The sequence below is a fragment of the Nanorana parkeri genome, unplaced genomic scaffold (genome assembly GCF_000935625.1).
Source record: "Nanorana parkeri isolate BGI_ZX_2015 unplaced genomic scaffold, ASM93562v1 scaffold908, whole genome shotgun sequence".
NCBI classification, from domain to species: Eukaryota; Metazoa; Chordata; class Amphibia; order Anura; family Dicroglossidae; genus Nanorana; species Nanorana parkeri.
Genome location: NW_017307176.1, coordinates 271896 through 296532, shown reverse-complemented (window position 1 = coordinate 296532; position 24637 = coordinate 271896). Strand labels below are relative to the sequence as shown.

Genomic DNA, 24637 nt, shown 5'->3' with positions numbered 1-24637 from the left:
ACCCTTCGGGGAGGATATCCTCTCCGACCCGACATGGTCCCGATTTCTGGTTGCCTGACCCGGCTGTGGTTCATATTTTCATTATTGTTATAACTGGTTCTGTTTAGGTTTATATGTTTCTTACTGACCCACGGAGCCCGGCTCCGCGGTGGTCAGACTAGTTCCCCCACTAGTTGTTCCCTGCAGTGCCTTTTGGTCCACAGGGACTGTGAACTTGGGTTCACCTGTTAGTTAAGTTCACTCAAGGGATCCTAATCCCCCTTGACTTCACGTTACCTACCTTCACCCACGAGTCTATCCAATCCCCTTTGTCTCTATTGGTTCTGTTGTCCTTCCCCTGTCCCCCTACAACCCTACCTCTTCCCTCCCGTCTGTATACCTCGATAGGATGCCTGACGTGAATAATCTCAAAATCTTATCTCTGAATGTTAGGGGCCTCAACGTGCCCGAGAAAAGGAGGATGGTGCTCACGGATCTACACAGCCAGAAAATACAGGTGGGTTTCTTCCAGGAGACGCACTTTGCCGAGGGTAGGGCTCCCCCCCCCTCCGAGATCGCCACTACACGGTATCATACCATAGCTATTCCCCAGACAAAAAATCCAGAGGTGTGAGCATTCTGTTTCACCGATCGGTGCCCTGGCAGTTGGGGGAGGTGTACGCAGGGGAGGAGGGCAGCCTGCTTATGGTCAAGGGCATAGAAGGAAGCAACAGGGGTTAAAACTACAATCCAATCTTCTTTCCCAGATACACGAGCTCGAAATCTTACACAAAAGACGCCAAGACCCGACTCTACTATCCCAACTACGTGACCTACTCACCTTTCTGGACACAGGTCCGCCTCATTGTGAAAAAATTCACTGACCATACCGTCCCGGATGACCCGGCTTTCTTCCTTCTCCACCATAACCATTTCCCAGTGAAAAGCTATTCCCACTCGGTCCTGGTGCATTTACTGAATGCAGCCAGGGCATGTATACCTCTTCTATGGAGACAGGCTTCCCCTCCCTTGGTTCAAATGTGGTTCTCCAAAATAAACGATATTCGATACATGGAAGATCTAACCTGCTCTTAAGAACCAGACAAAATTCACTATGCATATAGCCTACTTTACAGAAAATTCCATTGGAAAGTGAACAGCCTATGTGCCTTTAAATAAATCAACTCCCGGGTGTCCTCACTTCCCTTCTAATAGTGAACAGAAAATGTGGGACTGCACACCACTTCGACTGTGTATTCAAAGGCAACTTGATTGAACAAGTGGCAGAAACACTCTAACCTGTTCCCCTCATTTTTTGCATGTTTATACCCCACTGGCACTTAATTGTAGAGAGCTTCCTACTTATAGGCAGTGCTTATCTTTGCCAATGTACTGATTGCACTGACTTCTGTTGTCTGTGCATGTGTCAAGTATGTGTAGACTGTACATACATCAGCACCAGGTGATGCTATAAAACACTCAGGACGTGCAGTCAGAATTGAAAATTGATCCATGAAATGCATCCAAGGCACATATCCTACCTGCTTATGGCTTCAGATTAGAATTCAGATTTAGCTGTAGTACTCCCTTTCACACCACTTTTCTTTAGTCTGTAATTTGGTGATTTGGGAACCCCTGTTCTTGCCTGTGCAGGAGAGCTATCCCAAACACACCCAACTGTGAAATCCTTGCTTCCCCTTTTTACAGAAAACATGTATCACAACATCAGTACTATCTTGTTTCTCAGCCACAAGTTAAAGGGGAAGTAGCGCATGTTCACTTTGCAAAGTTTCCTAACTTTTCACTTAGCTTAGTGATTGACATGAAGCTGTGTTCACTTTGAATACACAATGTGCAAGAAAGACTATAAAAAAAAAGTATTTTTGCTCTCACACAATTAGATGATTGAAGAAGGCAAAGCTTCCCCACATATGCAAAGCTAAGTGAACTTTCACTTTGCTAAGTGAACTGGCTATACTTCAAAATCCCCCTCATTGTGTTTTATAGGTGTTAGATTTTGTTTGTTTTTATTGCACTGTAGTGCCAGAAAGGTACAACTAGGCTTTAGGCTATACTAAGCCCATTTTCCATTGCAGGGCATGGCACCCAGATTTGCTTTGAGGCCCCCTCCCCAGTAGCACAAACTCACCTTTCTTTGGCTCCCCCCACCTCTGCACTTAGCCACCCGGAGTGACAAGAAAAAAAAATGCAGTGCTTTCATATATGGAAGATTATGTGGTCCACTCTCCTTCTTCACATGTTATAGCACTGGTGTTTGGCTATTAGCTGAAGTGTCACTTGTTGGCAGGGAGAATAATCTCCGACTAAAGCAATATGGAACTTACACAGGGCTTCCGTTGCTCACTCCTAGCTGTTAAATGGAGCAAAAAGGTATGTACAGTATATGCTACTAAGGAGGGAAACATTTAAGTGAACCTTTAGCTTTGCCCTGCATTGTCAACGCACATGTTTACTTTAAAGTGTATCTAAACCCAAGCACACAAATGTTATATATTGCAGCTTACCAGTCCTTAGATGTAGTGGTTGCATTAGCTTTCTTTTTCAGGTTTTTTTCCCCCCTTTATTTTCACCTGGTGATACTGCCAGTAACACTCCTCCAGTCCTAGGGGGACAACGCTCATTGTACTGCATCTATGGAGGGGTAGCATTGTCAGCATAGGACAATGATAGGACAACAGAACATCTCCCCCCTCTGCTCTTCTCCATAACATGGGGGGGGGGGGTCTATAATTCACAGAGAGAGCTAGGAAAAATTCACAGACAAAATGCTCAGGAAGCTATAATCTCGCAAGAGTTCTTGCAGGATCAACAGAATTGTTTTTGCACTTGTCAAACAGATATAAGAACATACTTTTATCCGTGAATATAACAGAACAAAGGGAGCAAATAAGAGGAGTTCATTGTTAGGATTTGCATACACTTTATGAATAGTTGCACTGTATCCTGATTAGCCTTAGTTTATTGATTGGTTCCTCTGGTTGTCTGGAATTGCTTTTTAGGCCCTGCCAAAATAAGACGCCACTGATTTAGAGCACACACACCCCTATTGGTGACTTCATTTATTTAAACAATTTTCCCATAATAATTTATGTGCATTTAACGTATTTTACACATCCTCCCTTATGTAGACATCCAAAAGCCCTGAAATACCATCTTTGATGTAATGTAAGTAGCCTCTGCAGGCTTAGAGCTGCCACTTAAAATGATAGTAAACTCAGGGGTTAAATCTTAAAACTAATCTTAAAAAATCTTAACTATTAACAAAAATGTATCTTATTTGTGTATCACTCAGCTGTAGATCCTCCAATCATCTCTGAATACATTAGAACTTTTTCCATGTACGAAAGTTCGAGTCAGAACCGAACACGGGGGTGTTCGGCTCATCCATAGTAACAATCACCATAGCGACCCAGGCGGCCGCTATGGGGCCCGGGCACAGTGGGGCCCGTTCAGATGCCGTGCGGGCTTCTGGTATAAGTAGAAATCACCAGGCCCCATACAACATTTTGCTATGGGGCCCTGTGATTTCTAGTTACGCCCCTGTTCAAGTGCCTTAACTATTGACAAAAATGTAACTTATTTGTGTATCACTCGGCTGTAGATCCTCACATTATCTCTAAATTAGTGCTGACACTGTCCTTCCTTGTGGAGGGTGTCTACTTTTGTTCCCCATGGTCCCTGTGTGTGTTGTAAAGTAGCCACCGCTCCAAGTTATCTCTTGTAATGGACTACAATCTCAATACAAATTTGTAAACTAAACATGAGATGGTAGTCCATAACGGCAGCAAGCTTGGATTAGTGGATGCTTTACAACACACACACGGACCACGGGGAACAAACGTAACCACCTTCCAGAAGGAAGGACAGTGTCGGCATGAATTCAGAGATGATTTGAGGATCTACAGCAAATAAGTTACATTTTTGTCATAAGTTAAGGTACTTGAATGTATTTTTAACATTTAACTCCTGAGTTTAGTGTCACTTTGAGGGAGGGTTGGTGATTCTGGGCCAGCACAGACACTCCCAGAAGAGGAGAGGACTATGATGTGCAAGGAGAGAGAGGATGGTGCTTGGGAAATTACACTTTATGGAGTTACAATTCCCTAGCATTTTCTAAGGCTCATTGCAAGTCAAATACATTTTTAAGGAAAGGAAAAATACTGAAAGTAAGCATTTAAAATACTTAATTTTTCTGGGCTTTTGTTCAATTTTTTGGTGACAGGGTCTTCTAATATGTGGATAATCTATGTTGTTTGTTGCATGAACAGCTTGGTTTTTAAATGAGGTTCAATTTGTATTCTTGTAAAACAAAGACAGCTTGATACTGTAGGTTCTGTATGTGTTTATTAAGATATACTAATGAAAAATATTTTTGTGTAGAGCATGGATTTTGAGGAAAATATAGATTACATGTTTGCAGACTGTCCCTTTTGCCACTGTACACAAAACATTAAGCTTTCATTCCATTTTCTATCTATCTTAGTACATTGTCTCGATCCTCTCTTACTATAACCTGCTTAAAATTTTCTTGCTTTCCATTTTAAGAAAAACCACCGCAAAGAGCTATGTTTTTACATTAACATACAAGGGGAAGCCTGGCTGCTTTATAGACAAAGCACATTAGGATGTGGCATTGATGTGACCTGTACCACTGGCTGATATTGTGTCACACGTTTCCAGTGATTAATGGCCAGTGGAACAGGTCTCATTTGTAAATTCTTTTACACCTACAGGCTACAGACTTTTTTTTTCTGTCTTTAAGACTGATAGCTTTAGAGTTCGTCTGTTTCACCATCAACAGGCATCGCGTTAAGTTCAATGTTGTAGTTTGTGGTGTCACCAGATCCCAACCATCCAATTGGTGTCCTGTTGAAGGACGGCCTGCTGTTGACATTTGGGTTGAAGACAGTCACATCCTCAGGTTCAGGTCCAGCATCAAATTCAGGCATCTGGAAGGTCATTAGTTTTGATGCTTTCTCATACCCTCCATAAGGCATTGCAGACCTAAAGGCAAATGATAAATAAGCCTAATTAGACTGAATATCTTTTAGGGCATTTTATAAATGCATTGAAAACATCTATTGATGTATTTAAAGAGTTATTACTTAAGTGAATGTCAAGATGATGAGAAGTGATCCCATGATGAGCAGCATGTTCTCAAGTCAGAATACCAGAAAGCTTACATCCTATTTCTATGGAAAATGTAGCAGAGGATATGCAACTGCATTGCATGACATGTGGTTCAGGTGGGATCGGTGCAGGGAGGAAGGGTCAAGACTAGGGATGCACAGATACTTTTCGAGTACCAGTGCAGATACTTGGCATTTTCATGAGAACTACCAGGGTTGCAGCAATTGCAGCTGGGATCTGGCTCTGGCACTCCACCACTGTCCTGAAATCATTAGTCTGTATTGTTTTAGACAAAATGTCACATGACAATAAACAAAAATGTATCAGTACTCATACTTGTAAGTACTCAGCAAGTACTAGTACTCGTACTTGCAAAACTGGTATCGGTGCATCCCTTTATTTATCGGTGTAGGTTGGACTTGATGGACTAATGTCTTTATTCAACCTCAAATACTATGTAACTATGTAACTATGTCCATTAAAACAGAGATGTACAAATCCCAGGAGCTCCGTGTGCTCCTTACAAATGACAGCTGCCTCTCTAGTGTAGTCTTAGAGCTCAAAAGTATCGGTACATGTACTCGTACTTGTACCGAGTACTGTACTTGGTATCTGTGCAACCCTAGTCAAGACCTAGTGTGGCGCTTGCCCTGTTGCAGCCCTGTGAATAATGGGAACTGAGGTCTACTCTCTAGCACATACATATGGAGAAAGCTTTGTCAACAGAAGACACGGAAGATAACTGAGTGTGTCAAATATCTTTTTGGGCAAACACATTATTCTATTTGTGTATAAACATAAAATGTATTCCCCCTTAACCTTCTCAAGGAAAATAAATTCAGAACAGATTATCATTCTTTACAGTTAAGGCCCTCCATCTCCCTTACTAATTTAGTTCTTCTTCTCTGGATCCTTTACAGTTCCAGGAAACCTTTATAAAGACCTGTGCCGAAATGTTGGTGCAACATCAAGATAATACATGAACAAATTTAACTTCAGATGGTGAAGGTTTACATTACATGCTGTTTTATGTCTATCAATCACACCAAGCTCTTTTGGTCAGGTTTAAAATGTGTCAATACCCTCCATGACTAATTGAAGTGTATGTATAGTTCAAATGGAAGATTAACCTCACATCTTGTGGGAACTGTAAAATTTAGAATTTCCCATCACTTTCTGTCTTGGTTAAAATGGTAATTGGAACAAATAGGGAGGGTGAACCAACCCACCAAGAACACAGCAATAAAAACTTGACAAGGGCTGTAATATTTCCCTATTCTATCTAAATCTAGAAGAAAATGTTTTGGCACATACAATTTAGATGTATAGACATCAAGTACTGAAGCAATACAAAATCCCTGACCAGCAACTGAAGCCTGCGGGCCCATATATGAAAACAAGACCTTTTTCAGATGAATTGATTCCTAACAAACACCTGCCATCTAATATTTACTATATGCTTGGTAAAGGCTTCGATTGTTTATAAAATTCACTTATACATAATAAGATTCTAATAAGATAATAAAGATTCTGGATGTTCATAAATTCCACAAGGAAAATCTCTTTTATTTTTAAAAACTGTGTGTAGTTTTTGGGAAAGTGAAATCAACTCTTTTTTTGTTCTCTAATAATATGAATGTTATAACCCAATTCCCACTATTCAGATAAAGCTAGTTGTTATTATTATGTGGAATATCACCCAATGGAAAAGTTGTTGAGCGTACGTTCTTACCTGTTGAATGATTTGAATTTGCTAAGTTCAGCCTTGGAACCATAGTCCAACAAGTTTACGCTAAGTTTGGTTGCCTGCTGTGGGTCAGTTCCCAAAGCTTTGTCCCATGGGGAAAGGTAGGTCTTAAAAATAGTGATCTGTTTTCCACCTTCACTTCCTGGTTGTCCTGACTGACCATCTGAAATCACGCAATGGGTAAAGCATAAAATAAAGTATTTAATGTAAAAGGGGCAAAAAGAAAACAGAAAGCAAAATAAGAGTCTTCTAGAACAGCAAAAACTGCAGAAAAGGGAGAAGAATAAAAGGAAGCAGAATGTAAAAACTGAACGAGATATAACAGCTGTGCTAATGGCAGTTTAATAAAGCTAAAAGGAGGTTTGAGAAAAAATTTAAATAAACCATCTATATGTGATATAGAACCTGCCTGATACAGTACAAAAACAAATATAGTCTTTGCTGCTTTGGTTGCTCTACATTAACCGTTTACATTTTCCGATAGTGGCTGGCAAGTTCGGAATGTAATTAAAGGCCGAGCAAGCAGCAATGTACTGATTTTGCAGATTTTTCCTTTTTCAAGATTAAAATCACACACAAAGTTTAGTGATAAAATAGTCCTATGGAATCCAAATTATTCCACTCCAACATTCCTGGTGCCCTCATTTTTACTGCTCCTCCTGATTCTCCACCCTGCAATCATAAAGCAGAACAACCCCAATACAGATTCCCTTTTAAAAAATCAGCTGACAAACTTCATGGCATTATGTTTACAACATTAAATGTTTTAACCATTATGGAAGTAATATCATTTTGCCATAAATCGTGCCCTATAATTTACCGTGCACATGAATGATCTTGCAGATCTTCCAGTGCTGGTGACCTATCTTCACATCTCTGATCTGGCAAGTGGTCAACTGGACCCTTTCACTCAGAAGCTAGGTACGAAAATAATTTACATTGTAGCAAGATATGTTAATGTACAGTTAACCAAAAAATTACCTATTTTAGATTGAATATCTGATTTGGTATATTGATTTGCTCTTCTTTTCTAGCAGGATTAGCTAGATTGTTTTGGTTTGCGTAAAGTAGCAGGTTAGCATTGTACTAGTGTAGCGCCCATCACCTTTTGTGATGTGACTACTAAGCATTGAGTGATAGCCAGGGCTGTAGACAGCCTGGCTGGATTTGTAGTGGCGACTAAATAGTTAATCCCAGGTGTCTAACATTGCTTGTACCCCCTGGGCGGAGTGAGACTCTGTCATAGTATAGGACAGCCAATGGTGGATACTGTAATGTATGTACAGTACAGCAGCCAATCACTAGGGCTCTCTCAGCCAGTGGTGCCTGCTGGGACAGTGTACATATATTGATTGGAGCTGCCATGTGCTCTCTCTCGCCAGGACCAGCCATGGATTAGGGCTGGGTCCTGTTCAGCCTGCCCCCCAGGCTAGGCCGAGGTCTGGGGATGGGCATGGGCTGAAGCGAGGGAAAAGGTTTCCCTGAGGCCTCCAAAATGGAGGAGGCCTGAGAGATGATAAGAGGAAGAGAACCAGGACCAGTGCAGGCTCTTGAGGTACTCTGGAACTATGTGGGCTTCAGAGCATGGTCGGTGTCTTTCCTGGATTGGGGATCTGCATCCATCAGGACTGTCTGGTACATCAGTGGTTATCTGATGTGGTCGGGTGGATCTGCATTGCTACTTTTACAAGGTCCGGTGAGTCTGGAGCTTCTGATGGTTACCCCTAGACACCTAAAACCCCTATATTGCTTGCGTTGATGAATGCAGGAATGTAAATGCATGAGCTAACCATTTTTGTCTAAACTGTGAAGCAACATTATATATGCATCATGTGCATGATTTTTCCATATATGGCATTAGTGGAAATATGCTTTTAGAGACTTTTTGGTTGATAAATACGTTTTGCTGTGTAAAAATCACACGCACCTAGTGCGTGCGTGTGTTTAGGTTAGTAAATCACCCCCCATGTATCCATTTCAGAGACAAGGCAGTCTGCTGCAAAACAGAAGTTCTGCAGAGCATGAGAAGAGATACGGATTTAAAAGGAAGAGCAGCAAAGAGAAGGGAAACAACCATGGATTACAGTAAAGTATTGTTTTATGTTAAAAAATCTGAGGGTTTAATGTCACTTTAAGGCCTCATTCACACGAGAAACGGCCAGCACATACAGTTCCGTGCTGCATGCATGGCCATATCAGGCAGCTCCCGGGATTAGTACGCAGCCCCTGTCCTTCTCTATGGGACTACGCGGCCGTACGCCACCCTGCGCTCACCCGCTCTGCATGTCCGTGCGGTTGTCCGTACTCGTACGCTGACAGGATGGATCCTGTCTGCGTTCCGAGCCGGGACACACGCACCCATACGGACCTGCACTTGATGTAAGCGTAGGGCGGCGTATGGCCGCGTTGTCCCCTAGAGAAAAATAGGGGCTGCGTACAAATCACACGCAGCACCTGTCCTTCCCGGGAGCTGCCTGATATGGCCGTGCATGCAGCACAGAGCTGTACGTGCTGGCCGTTTCTCGTGTGAATAAGGCCTAAAAATGCATTAAAATACCTTATAGAAGAACTCCACAAAAACTTTTTAATAAGCCTTGCAGTGGGGCTACCCCAGCAGTGCAAGGGTTAATTGCTCATTTGTGTCTAGGAACAAAAACAACAAAGATATAATCACCTGAAGCTCCGAGCTGGCTAGCTGTCACAGTGCTCCCTCCAGCCTATCTCCTCCTCCTCCACAGCAGGATAGGAATGTTCCTCAGCATTCTCATGTCTATACATTAAAGGGAATTTATCAAAACTGGAGCAGACAAAATCTGGAGCAACTGTGCATGGCAACCAATCAGCTTCTCTCTTTTTCATTTTCAAATCTTTACTGAACAAACTAAAGAGAGAAACTGATTTGTTGCCATGGGCAACTGCTCCAGATTTTGTCTGCTCCAGTTTTGATAAATTCCTCCCACTTTATAGACGTTGATGATTGACAGGACCTTAGACTGCTGCAGAGGAGGGAGAGAGACAATGGAAGGACCAGTCTAAGAAGAAATCAGCTTGGAGCTTTGGGTGAGTCTTACTTTTTTTTTTTACCTACACACAAATGAGCACTTAAAGGAGAACTATGGGGTCAGGGCTTTACCCCATAGTTCTCCTGAGGGTCACAGGAGAACATAAACTAGCGTCCTCCCGTGACCCAAAGCTCAATATACGGCGAGCTGAGACACCGCAGCCGGGACGGATCCCGACATTGCTGTCGAGATCCACCCAGCTGCGGGATTGACAGCTGGCTCTGCCTATCGAGAGGCAGAGTCAACTGTGCCCGCCCCCTCCCCTGTACGTTCCGCCAGTCAGTGCCGGAGGATTGGACAGGGGAGGGGGGAATCCCTGCAGGGAGCCGTGAGTGACAGTCACGGCTCTCTGCACGGATAGATCGAGAAGTGAGCGAGCGACGGTATGTGTTCGCTCACTTCCCAATCTACTAAGCCGACCTGTAACAGTTTCATTGTCACAGGTCGGCTCAGATTATGAGGCTGAGGCAAAATCACTCGCCTCATAATTCTCCTTTAACTCTTGAAGTGCGGGGGTAGCCCCACTGCAAGGGTTAATACTAATTTTTTTGTGCAGTTCTCCTTTAACTATTAACAAAATTTTATCTTATTTGTGTATCACTCGGCTGTAGATCCTCAAATCATCTCTGAATTGGTGCTGACACTGTCCTTCCTTCTGGAGGGTGGCTACTTTTGTTTCCCATGGTCCCTGTGTGTGTTGTAAAGTGGCCACCACTCCAAGCTTACTCCTGTGGTGGACTACAATCCCAATACAAATGAGTAAACTAAACGTGAGATTGTAGTCCATCACAGGAATGAGTTTGGAGTGGTGGCTACTTTACAACACACACAGGGACCATGGTGAACAAAAGTAGTCACCCTCCAGATGGAAGGAAAGCACCAATTCAGAGATGATTTAAGGTTGATCTGATGATTTTTCTTCTGTGCCTTAGTAGAAAGGGGAAAATCCATTGATAGTAAGGCTTTATTAGCATTTATTTGTAGTGCAATCTCTGAAAAATATATCCTTAATGGCAAATCTTTAAAAATGTCACATTCAATTCAATTCATTCAATTCAAAAGACATAGGGTTGATTTACTAAAGGCTGATATTACCGTCACTTTGCAGGGGAGCTTTCGCTTAGCTTAGTGAATGTGGTGAAAATTCACTTTGCAAAGAATAAGCAATTACAAGCAAGGAAAAAAAACAAAAAAACTGTATTTTGCTTGCACGTTATTGGATGCTGGAAGTCAGAAGAGCTTCTTCTCATTCGCTAAGCTAAGGGAACATTTCCTTGACAATGTAATAAAGGTTTGGGTACTGGGAAGTATTGAATATAATATACTTTAGTCTATGAAAGTTTTAAGGAAAGAGGAGTAAAAGGACAGAAACCTTACTATATGTCATCATGTGAGAATGAATGCTAATTAGTCACCCACTGTTAAACATTGCTTAATATATTTGATTTGCAGCTTCTTTATTGCATGTATGGTATGTCCTTAGTGCATATACCTTGCCAGTATTCACTACTATACATAAAGCATATAAACCCTTGAATATTTACCTGCACTTTACACTGTTTGGTTCATCAAAGGACAGTAAGAAAAAGGGAAGTACATCATAGCATCCAATCACTAATCGTCTTTCCTTCATAAGCTGTATTATGAGATCTGATTGGTTGCACTGGTTACTGCACTTTCAACAATATACCTTCTTTCTCAATATACGTTATACATACAGCTTAATGAAGCGTATGTATAACTTATATTGTTTTGAATTAAGTCAGATAACCAATATCGGCAGCTAAATGTAAACAGCAGGCAGTAGGCCTGATAATGGTTGACCCCTAGTGATGGCACCAGCCTTCTGCCTACTGTCAATCAGCAGAGGAGCAGACCTGAAAGAGGAAGTTCATTGGCTACCGGCTTTGTTCCTAGAAAGATTGTCAGACCAGCTCCTTCGATCAGCTGATTGGGGGATGCCGGCCGAAAGAACCGCCCAAAATTTGCACAGTGTATCACCACCTTTATTACCGGTAATATCAGTAAATTTAACAAATACAACAATTTAAAAATTTGTGAATGTCGTCCTCGATTAAAACCCTAATCAATTCATTTTTTTCCTGTTTGTGTCCCAATGAAGAGATTTCCTTTCATTTTGTGTCCTGGAAACACAGCAAGAAATGAGAGGAAGTCTCCCCCAAAGTGAGGGGAACTCCCATCTTAGGTTGGCCATATACTGTTAGGATTTTGGCTGCGGGCTGAATAATAAAAAAGTAGATGTGTAAGACGGTTTTTATTGGTCTCATTAGATGAGTTACCTTCACATCTTGTTCTGGAGACTACTCTAATCTTTTTTATTTCCCCTGCTTTAATGTCTTAATGGGGGGTAACCGGGTGTAAGCGGACGCTTGTTCGTTTACAGATGGCTGCCCTAGGCTTGCATTGGTCAACCGATTGGGTGCACCTAAAAACTGACAGGCAGACCCGATGGGAGAAGCCATCTAAAAGGGGCCTTAAAGGAGAACTATGAGGTGAGTGCTTTGCACTCACCTCATAGTTCTAGCCGACCTGTGACAATGAAACTGCCACAGGTCGGCTAAGTAGATCGGGAAGTGAGCGAACACATACCGGCGCTCGCTCACCTCTCGATCCTGTCATGGCACTCTGCCATGACAGGGGAGGGACTGGATTCCCCCCTCCCCGCTCCGATCCTCCAGCGCTGACTGGCGGAACGGACGGGGAAGGGGGCGGGTACAGCTGGGTCTGCCTCTAGATAGGCAGAGCCAGCTGTCACTCACGCAGCTGGGCGGATCCAGACATAATTGTCGGGATCCGCTTTAGCTGCGGCATCTCAGTATACAGCTACAGCTCGCGGTATACTGCGGCGTCTCAGTATAACGCGAGCTGTAGCTCGCGGTATACTGAGCTTAGGGTGACGGGAGGACGCTAGTTTGTGTCCTCCCGTTACTCTACGGAGAACTATGGGGAAAAGCCCTAACCCCATAGTTCTCCTTTAAGTGAAACTGTCAGGATAGGAATATGAGAGCTGCAGGCTTGATTTTTAAAGTACAAGCTTTGGAGTTGCCACCCTTCATTTTGTCTCACTATGGTGCAAGTCATTAGAATGGTTGACTCTGAGCTTGCATTTTTAAAAATCAAGTTGGCCATTGCAGTTTTTCATGATTTTATCCTGACAGGTTCCCTTTAAGAACATTCATTTACTGAAAATATGCACATTGTTATCCCCCTATAACATTTGTGCATAAATGACCTATAAGCTTGTACATCTCACCATAGACAGTGTAAATGTAGCCTCTGAAGAGAAAATCTGTAAACCAGCTTTCCGAACAGCTGTTCCAACATCTAAATATAGACAGAAATGCAAGAAGTAAAAAGCAGGAGACTCGCTGGGATTATATAACCCTGTGAGCTTAGAGGCTTAACCAGCAAAATAAAATACGCCAAACCAAGCAGAGGAAAAGGTGCAATGGGCAAGTAACCTGTCCTGCACCTAACACCAAGAGGAGTATATTAAAGGTGCAGCTCCCGATAATGCTGGTGTAGTTCTGTACCAATGACCTCAGGTTGCTTTTTAAGACAAAATTAAACAAAAAATAAAACCATTCTAGATTTTTTTAATGAAAGATATACTAAATTTGACTACTTTTTATGTAATTCCCACAATTTAAGATAACTTCACAATTTGTCAGGTAGATGTTCTGAGCTAAGAAATCAACGTATTTACATATTCAATATTAAACGTTTAATAAATGTTGAATAATGTAAAAACTAGTAGTCAATTATAACTGCATTTTTATAAATGCAACGTTTTTAGTTGTTCGTAATATTGACTCTTATTTTAAAGGATGACACAATAATTTTCCTAGCTTCTTTTTCTTTAAAGGGATGATTGAGACTGCCATATGTGTTTCTATTTCCACCATCCTGATGAACAGACTCTTACAACATAGCAGAGACCCTTCTAAATGTTACTGTCTACCAACAACACATGCCAGTTGAGTTAGACAACTCTCAAGGAGGACCTTCTGTTTAAGCCTCAGTTCTTAGTCTCTTAGCATGAAGCTTGTGATCTAAATTTAATACCATTTTCACACTGGTGCAGAAGAGATAGATGGGAACCCTTCATTGTAGAAAAGGGCTACGCTATTATAAATATCTAGAGGACACCCTAGCAGCTTAAAGGAACTTTGCAATTTCAGCAGAAATTAATCTGCTTTTTACCCCATCTTGTATTAACACAAAAAGGTGCTTTCTGTTACCTTTCTGGTAACAATACTCCCTTCCCCGCATGCAAAACATACAGCCACTTTGTTTTAGGCCGTATCTGAAATTTTTTAAAAAATTGAATTAATTTGAAAAAATATTAAATTGCTTGACCCTTTTCACAAATGCAAGTATCATAAATAGTTTGCAGTTATTGGGATGTTTATGATTTATTGCGGTTGATTTTCTAAAGGCAAATAGTCAGTTCACTTTGCAAGGGAGTTTGCACTTTGCAGGGAACGTTTCCCTTACCTTGGTGAATGTGGTGAAATTTCACTTTGAAAGAATACCCAATCATGTGCAAGAAAAAAAAACAACACAATTTTTGCTTGCACATGATTGGGTGATGGAAGGCAGCAGAGCTTCTCATTCACTAAACTAAGGGGACATTTTTCTGCAAAGTGCAAATTCCCTTGCAAAGTGAACTGACTGACTATTTGCCTTTAGTAAATCAATCCAATTCAGTGGCAATTTCTAGGGCTCAGGTTGTTGAAAGTATCTGGCGCTGGCGGCCTAGCAGCCAATGATGTCAGGTATCCACCTCCTCTGAAGTCAATGGTGTAGTCATTGGCAACCAGTTATTGACATCCAGCAAGATCAAATATGTTCCCTGCCCCTAACATTACAGGTGGATGGAAGAGTATCTTCTTCCGTCCTCTCTTGTAGCTTGCTCCCCCTCCTGGCTCCTGCCTCTAGCCTACTAATAAAGTAGGAAAATAAGGTATGTGAGTACAGTAATATAAAGGGGCACGCTAAAGGGGACAAACAATGTAAAGGGTTACTCTAATGGGGACAACTAATAATTAGCTGTAACCATCAGGGTGCCCCCTTACATTGGTTGTCCCCATCAGCATGCCCCTTACATTAACTACGAAAATAAGAGGGTACTCTGATGGGGACAATCAATTTAAGGAGATACTCTGATTTGGACAACTAATTATTAGTTGTCCTCATCAGAGTGCCCCTTTACATTAGTTGCCTCCATCAAAGTACTGGTGCACTCTGATGGGAACAACCAATGTATGGGGGGACTCTGATGCGGAAAACTATATTAGTTGCATCCATGGGAGTGCCCCCTACATTAGTTGCCCCTATTAGATTTTTAATCAATTTACATATGTGCTTGTGTGACTACTCACCTTCCCAGTAATGTGTTGGTCCTCCACAACAGTCCAAGTTTCTCATGTGGCCCCTTGAAAAAATTCTTGTGCTAGAGTCTCAAAGGTCCCTGGTGCTCACTCAAAATACAAACTTATCTACTCCTGTATCTAGAAGATATCTGACTAACTGGCAATTATACCATTGTATATTGCTTAAGGCACTAAAGTGCCTCTCTGTCTGATATAACATGCTAATAGAATGTTATTGAACCTAAATGGATGAGTGTCAATATTAGGTTTCATCAATAGGTGGTGTTGTAGGTAAAATCTGCACTTTCCGTCCAGAGGTAAAATTTAAATTAGATTTGCAGGGAGTCTTATAAAGCAGACAGGCATCAGATGTAAAATAATGAGACCACTTTTCATAAGCTCTCATTCTGGTTATAATTCTGGTTATAATTATTATCTACTAAGATTTTTTTATTAGCTCCATTCTTTATCTAAGTATAGGTAAACTTTACCAGTCCCTTTGTGTTTACTGTATACCATCCTGTGAACTGCTGCAAATAATATGTCCGTGCTATATAAATAAAAAAATGATAGTTGAAAGTCTGTGATAATTAGATTCCTTGTACCCTGTGAACGCTGGCATATCTGAAGTGTAATTATAGCATTTGCCTTCATGCTTTATTCAAATACTGCAGCATTAATACATTCTAGCCACGTCATATTGGCATGTTCGACCCCAAGTGACCATTCAAGAACTCAAAGTGATAATGACAAACATCTATATATCAAGATGTTAACACTTTACATCCTTACCAAGGAGTTGTCAGTGAACACATCTGGATTGTTCTCCCAGATGAATTTTTCCACTCTCTTTTGGCGAAGCTTGAACATCTTGGAGCCTTTATTGCTCAGTAAAGAGAGTTCCTCCAGCATAATGTCCCTGGGGACACTGATCTTCTTCCCTAAGTTTAGCCTGGAGGCATCATGTTCTCCGTCAGTTAAAGCTAAAACAATAACAGTCGTTAGATGTTAAATATTACTCTTTAAAATCCTATCCACCTATAACTGTCAGTAAAAACATTATATTGTGATCCAAGCCTTGGGCAAATACTGTAAGATTATCATGGTATTATCAGGAGATTATAGGGATTCCAGAGTCATTGGATAGTTCTGTTCTCTAATATATCAGTCTACACTGCAGGAAATATCTCCTTATTCACTCCTTTCAGTAATGACACTACAATCTGTTTCTCTCTGCTCTCAGTTGTGGTTTTCCTGAAGAATAAATATCTTGCCATAGGGTATCTAAACCCAAAAACAATATATTGAAGTTTACCAATCCTTAAATTCATTTTTCTTTAGGCTTTTTTTTCTTATTTTCATCTGCTGATCCCACTAGTAAGTCTGCTGTTTTTCAACTACCTTTAACCTACGTCCAACATAAGTGGCAGATAGAAGGTTGAGACAAACCATTTAACATTGACAGGAGTGCTTACAATGATCAGCATTTATTTATTTATTTATGTAAAATCTTTATCCAAAAAGGAAAACAAACTGTTACTGTAACTGCGTAAAAATTGTTAGCTGGAATTCACATTTAATTTGTTAATCAAGTCAATCTAAATATGCTAGTGTATCTAACACTACACTCCCTACAGGTTGACAATGCTTCTGTCCAAGGGTGGCTCCATTGCTCCTCCGTGGCTCCATTGCTCCTCCCTAGAGTGAAGCACCCTAAGACAGAAGCTGTGTTACTGGCCAGATCACCAGGTGAAAAAAAGCCTATAAAAACCTAATGCAGCCACTACATTTAAACACTGGTAAAGTGCAATATATTAATTATATATTAGGTTTTTTTTGGGTTTAGATACACTTTACCCAGACAGTGCTCAGGGTCTCCAACTGTTGTGTTGACAGCTTTTGTTCTGATGGCCATAAAATATTAATACGTCAGTTAGGCCTTGTTCACACCATCCTCAGTGCGTTCCAGCCCGATTCTGTCTGGAACGCACTGGATCGCATTGCGGACGGCTCAGTTTGTTGTGGGGCGGGAGGTTGCGTGACGATCCATTGAAGTTAATGGCACCACAGCCACGCCCTCCGGCCGCAATGCGATCAGCAGCATGGGAACGCAAGGCACATCACTGCCTGCTGTGCGGTCCGATCAGAAAAAATGCTGCAAGCACTATTTTTTCTGATCTGACTGGACCAGACCGCAGGCATTGATGTGCCTTGCGGTCCCCTGCGGCCAATTGCATTGCGGCTGGAGGGCGTGGCTGCGGTGCAATTCACTTCAATGGACCGTCATGCCCCCTTCCGCCCCACAACAAATTGAGCCATCCGATTTGCAATCCAGTGCGTTCCGGCCAGAATATGGGCAAAATGAAAGCATGGAAAAGGGCAGATTCCAATTTTTATCTTACAATAATAAATTTAGCATTGAACTATATGACTGAATGATTACCACATTTCACAAGGTTGTTGTATACATGGAGGCTATTGACAACCTCCATAGCAAGACGACTGGAGTGATAACTGGAAAATTGCACCAGTATTCTGAATAGACTCCTGATATGTATTTGCAATTACATCATGTCACTTGTGGCAAATTATCTCATCAAGGTGTGTTGTGTGAGATGCCCATGATGTCATAATGCAATTAAGGAACAAAGGCGTGCCTCTTCCTTAATTTTGTAATGGGGGACACAGGGATGAAGGCTACAAATCAAGTTCAGTTATGGTGGCACATTTCTAAATACCACATTACTGTACACAAATAGCACAGCTGGAAATAGGTTATATACATACTTACCAGTTAGTTCCATGATGAGTTTTGTGGACTTTTTCCTCTTGTTTGGTGCTGGAGTTCCTGATAATGGCATAACTAAAAAGGCTTTGTTTTGATTTTTATCCTATTGAGAAAGAAATTGTTAAATAATTAGTAATACATATTTAATATAAATAGCAGCAGTGCAAAAATTATTATACTGATGACAGAGCACAGCTTCAGTATGCTCCTTATAAATGTCCTCTCTGCTTCAGAGTTCTGAAGCAAACAAAGCCACATTTATTTTAATGACTGTAAAAAAACAAAAACAAACATAAAATGCAGACGCATCATTGAATATTTACTGTGATGTCCTGTTAACTGCTCTCCGTTATAAATAGAAACCCTTGTTTATTTAATACAAGATGCATAGAACTGCATGACCACACGGGCCTATGGTTATTGAAGTAGCACAGGAAAGACGAAAGTCACTGAAAAATGTCTATTTTTACATGTTTAAAATGAGATAACCAAGACAATTCTGGTTAAAAAAAAAAATCAAAGGACCAAAGGGCTGCGCTAAGGACATGTGAAGTAACTGTACATTTTGCTATAATTTTTATTAAGTGCTGGTGTTCTAAATAGAATATGAGCAGTTGATGACAAACGGTGCAATATATTCAAAAGGAGTGACCATAACAATGACCTGACCTGTTACTTCTCTTCACCATATTCCCTGATGAAATTATTTTGATGAAAGGTGTTTGGTGGAGGCAGGGATGTTATCATGCATCCATGCCATCACGCAAAGAAGTAGATGATGATCGAAGTGCATCCACTTGTTCCTACTTTGTATTTTTGAGTTGCTTTTGAGTATTTTATGCCACTTTAATAAATCTGCATTATAATCACTATTTAAAAAAATAAAAAATTATATATATACACATATATATATATATGTGTGTATATTTGCCTTCTATGATTGCACATTAATTGGTCAAGGAAAGAAATTCAGAGGTTCAATAAAGAGGATCTACTAAGGGAGAGATTAAAATGCTCACCCTCAGGTCTACACTTGAGGGTGAGTGTCTGTCTTGGAGTGATAGTGGACACACTCACACACATTGAATTGACTTGTATTGGTTGAGCTATAATTTCTCATGGAATTCCATTGCACTGATTTGGACAATTTGGACTGCGTCTGCTTGAAGTTTGACACTTGGATTTTGATATGTATGTGCTATATTATTCACAAAGTTGTTTATTTATAGTAGTACTAAAGGCTGGGGTTTTTTTTTTCCATTAATGCATTTTCTACACTAAGGCAAAAAACACCCAGTGTTTTTCTAAAACCCCCGTTCCCCCCACACTTACCTGTAACTGCTTATATCCTCCACCGCGACTGGGAAGATATTTGGGGATTCCCGAACTTCCTGGTTTTGTGGGAGACTACTGAGGGCAGAGGATCCATAGGCTCCTTCTGCCATCAGTCAAACTGTGACTGCAAGGGTGGGGGCACGGCCGGCCGCATGCTGTGTGTGTATATAGATGCACACAGCTAGGTGTGGGCGCGGCTGTGAGCATGCACACACGGGTGCCTCCACAGCAGCTGTCTAGCTGATGGAGGCACCCATGCAGGGGGGGTGGGGCTAGCGGTTTGGAAGCTTAGATTCTTTAGTAACACCTTAGATCCTTTAGTAACACCTTAGTGTCAACAACTGAAATGCAATTAACGGGTTAACTGAGAGTTCACACTGATGTTTTTATATAAATGCTGTAAATGTAAAAGCGTTTTAGCATACAAATTAAATATTTAGCTTGCATTGCTGAAAGGAAGAATTAAATATTTAGATATTGTAAAATGCCACCTACTAGTTTGTTTTGGGTAGAAAGTAATTAGGGTGCCTGGCATGTGAAGTTATACATAATCTCAGAGTCCCTCAGTAGAGATTCACTATTTCAAGTTCCTGTGTTGGTTTACTGTTTTCTGTGTTGATTAAAGTAAAATATGAAACAAAATAATATGAAGAAAATATGGAGTGGGGAATAGTTAAACGCCTGGTCAGTTTTTTCTTTGTCTGTGTCCCTTTAGGGAGATTTCCCTTCACTGCGTGTCCCAAACACACACAAGGAAATTGGTAAGTTTTTCCAAAGTGAGGCGCAATCCCCTCTTAGACAGTTGTCACTGGGACCACTGCTGTCCTGGCCATTACTGTAAACTTTTGGATTTCCTGTCACTTTTTATACCTGTGAAGATGGTTAGCAGGACATATAGAGAGAGTGAATCTCCTCATTAGGCATACTATAGACTGCAGTTGCTTTATAAAGCTTTCCACTGAAGTTAATGGAACTGTTTAAGATCAGGCAATAGCAGGATTTGGCGCAAAGGGTGGAGATTAGAGGAACTTTAAAAGCGCAACATGGGAATAATATGGTTATTTTCATTACAATACAGGATTTATATAGTGCCAACAGTTTGTGCAGGACCTTATAAAATAAAGGAATACTTTACAGTTATAATACAATTCAAGACAGGACGGTTAGAACGGGCCCTGCTCATGAGAGCTCCCAATCTAAAAGGGAAGGGCATGTGATACAAAATGTAGCAAAAAGGTGTGTGGATGAGTTGTTTGAGGATAAGCTTCCTGAACAGTTGAGATTTCAGGGATTACCTAAAGGCAGACAGAGCAGGAGATAGCCATTCAGTGTGGGGTAGGAAGTCTCCTCATGCATCACTTATCTACTCACTGCCATATCAGCAAAGATGTCACACCACTTCCTCAAACTCAATCTCTCCCTTCGACTACTGTAACTCCCTCCTTGTTGGCCTACCACTACACAGGCTATCCCCCCTTCAGTCTACCATGAATGCTGCTGCAAGACTCATCCACCTTACCAACTGTTCAGTGTCCGCCACCCCTCTCTGCCCATCTCTCAAACGGCTTCCAATTGCCCAACGAATAAAATCCAAAACACTAACAACTACATAGAAAGCCATCTAAAACTCTGCTCCCAGCTACATCACCAACCTCATCTCAAAATATCACCCAAAATATCCTCTCCGCTCCTCTCAAGACCTCCTGCTCTTCAGCTCCCTCATCACCTCCTCCCATGCTCGCCTCCAGGACTTCTCCAGAGTGTCTCCTTTCCTCTGAAACTCCCTATATCAATCTGTCCGCTTATCTTCTACTCTGTCCACCTTTAGGTGATCCTTGAAAACTCATCTCTTCAGTGAAGCCTATCCCACCTCGACATAATAACGGTCCTTTTACTTCTCCTACTAGATTGTAAGCTCTCATGAGCAGGGCCCTCCCAACCCTCCTATATTGAAATTGTATTCTAACTGTACTGTCTCCCTCCATTTTGTAAAGCACTGCCCAAACTGTTCACGCTATATGAATCTTGTATAATAATAATAATGTTCACATTTGGAATTGCAACTTCAACGTTTATTTGTACATGTGTGCCATTTCATTGATTCTCCCTCCAGTAGATATTTTCACATAAGGGTGTTTGATCATCATATCTGGATAATCTCTGTTTCTCTAGTTTTTTATTCATCTGTGCTAACTGATTGACTTGTATTGACAGCAGAGCATTGCAACATACTCCTTGTGCTGTGCTGCTCATTTGGAAAAATGAGCAGCACATGTAATGAACAAACATGAACCACACATACATTTACAAGCTAAACACAGAAAGAAAGTTTTGAAAACATTATTATATAAATTTGAATAAATGTACATTGAGCTGATCAAGTTCACATTACTGACGTGGAAGAATCACACAGCAAAAATGTCAAAAGTGTGTCAGTCATTTACGAACAGAAACTAAAAACAAGCTCAGTCATGAAGGGGTTAAACATCTTTAAAAACAATATAGAGTCCCTTGAATTAAATATATTTGTAATTCTCAAATTGTGGCAGGATCATGGTCTTTGTTGATGTGTTTTGCTGCACTAGACTATACGTGGACTAATAATCACTTGTAATGAAGCAGATCCATGCTTTGTAGTAACTGGGGGGGGAGTGGCACGGGCACCTTTACTAGTAATAATGGGAATTTTCTAGTGCTGAGTGATCATTTCCATGTCTATGGGTAAAACAATGTAATTCTCACTGTGTCTGGCTTCAATGCCTTTATGTTCATTGTCATAATTAATTACTTCTTTACTTGTTCTGGGTCAGATGTTAGCTAACGTCACAGGAATTTATCATTGATTAGTTAGTTCTAAAAACTGTGTATCTTCCAAGGCTTCCATACATAAAAAGGACTATCCAACACTTGTTTTTAGTTTTGGATTACCTTGTCTTTACCATCTTCAGAGATTTGACAACACCATGTTTATTTAAATGTTAGACCTGGACACTTAGCTTATTTTGCAAGCTGCCATACTTTGCTCAGGACAATATAATTGGTCTTATGGTGACTGCATGCTTAGGCAAGATTTGCCATGGTGCAGCTGCATCTTCCATCCTGGCCATTTTAAATCCAAATAGATTCTAATCAGCTCCCAATGTCTCTTTCCCTTGTATGGCCTAATTATTGGTAGATTAGTATTTCTGCCCACTAACTAGAGCATGAATAGGATCCCTACAAAATTTCACTCAAGATGACAAATAAATAAGTTCATAAATTGCTATCCAAGAAACACTGCAATGATGCTAACATCAACAGTCCCAGTAAATGTTTTCCTATTGTGATATTTTTGTAATCCAAAGAAATCATCAAACTCTGACATGCGATTCTAGATGGGCCTTCAAACTCACATTACGTGATTATGTACTGTGTAACTTTTTTTTTGGTGCCAACATCAAGAGTCAAGCACTCACTGTGTCCAGTATAAATCTTCTTTATTTACTTCATCACACAGGATAAACGCCACTCTTGCTTACATGTTTCAGTGACATCTGACCTCATCATAGCTAACTGTGGTATGTGTAAGGGATGTTTAGATAGTTTAGATACCTTAAGAATGAGATAGTACATACACTTAAAATGGATATCAAACATTTTGAACATGTCACATATATATAATCTCTTTTTTTGGTATTATGGAGACAGCAAGAATCCTACAATGGGTGGAAAATTCAGAGCTGTGTACTACAGAAGGATGTCTTGGTGGAGCCTCATAATTAAAATTAGGCTCACTTTGCCAGTGAGCCAAAATGATAATCTCTCTTGTCAACATAATTATGAGTGTATGCATGTGCAATTCCATGCATGAAGTTTTGCATGAGTAAACACATTTGTGCTCAGTGTAATTCATACTAGTGATCCTGTCATTGTCAGCAACTGATCAGCAACAGGATTGCTAGAAAGGCCAAAGAAATTGCTTACCTGTTTCTAAGGCGTTGCGCCTTCTCTTGTTGATAAGCTACAACATTTCCATAGCTAGAAAGGGATCGATACCTTGCAGCTCCAGCCAGCGACATAATAATGCAATAGAAACAGTTAAGTTGTTTCTTTGCAATGTCTAGTCCTGTTGCCGGTGAGTTGCCCAACTGACAGGACCAATAGTGTGACATAAGCTTATGATCACTGATATGAAGCTGATATATTTACAATAAAAACATATTTACATTTTAATACATTTTAAAGTGCAAAAGGAATATGTTAAAAGTGGAATATGAAAAACAGTAAAAAATATATTATTATGTTTATATATATAGTGAATACTAAGGATGTGTAGATACCAAGTACTGTACTTGGTACAAGTACAGATACTTTTCCAGCTTCAAGACTAGACAAGAGAAAAACTCAAAAGTTAGGAGGCAGCTGTCATTTTTAAGGAGCATTGGCTATGGGGCTCCTGGGATTTGTGCATCCATGTTTTAATGTATGATTTGTTTTTTATATACTGTATATATATGAAGGATGCACCGATACCATTTTTTCCAGACCGAGCACCGATACCTGTCCAAGAATTCACAGATCCAATCACTGATACATTTTGTTTAGTGTCATGTTTTTCTAAATCAATACAGACTAATTCTTTGGGGACAGTGCTAGAGCGTCAGGGCCCAGTCGCAGCTGCAACTCCTGCAACCCTGGTAGTTCTCGTGAAAATGCTGAGTATCTGAACTGGTATCTGAATGTCCTTAGTGAATATATATTAAAAAATCCATGCATTTACCAAACTGTGCTTGTTTATATGCAGATCTATTGTTACTTTATCACATCAGTATGTTATAGTTAGCATACTAGAATTTTGAATGTGTATAGGCATCACGTATATTAACAATACATTATTCCACCAACAAAAGTGCACAAACTATGCAGGAACAGCAACAATGCTGATGGGCATGGCAGCAATCTGGGACTTTTTATTATATATGGCAATGTGTTACTCAAAAACATAAAGGGTGGGTGACTGTGTTCCACCCTGGCACCCATGCTGCCCTAGGTACATGCCCAATGCTGGCAACGCAGAAATGTGGCCTGTATTGTGAACATAGTTGTGAGCCAGGTATGTGTGGGTATATTGTTTTTTTTACATTAGATAACCCAAAGCACACTACGCCTGATGCACTACCCAAGATCAATGATTTGGTGA

General features: G+C 40.7%; 1 protein-coding gene across 1 annotated transcript in view; it reads right to left on the bottom strand.

The window, feature by feature from the left end:
- Positions 1–4365: 4365 nt before the first annotated feature.
- The window catches only part of MYOZ1 (myozenin 1), a 26261-nt gene continuing 5989 nt past the window's right edge, over positions 4366–24637 (bottom strand). Inside the window, exons 2-6 of the mRNA XM_018566005.1 lie at positions 18127–18244; positions 16128–16318; positions 7698–7794; positions 6863–7040; positions 4366–5004 (exon numbers count right to left, since the gene is read on the bottom strand). Coding sequence (XP_018421507.1) covers positions 4773–5004; positions 6863–7040; positions 7698–7794; positions 16128–16318; positions 18127–18196 — 768 coding nt within the window. The 5' untranslated portion in view covers positions 18197–18244 and the 3' untranslated portion in view covers positions 4366–4772. The remainder of the gene's footprint in view (positions 5005–6862; positions 7041–7697; positions 7795–16127; positions 16319–18126; positions 18245–24637) is intronic.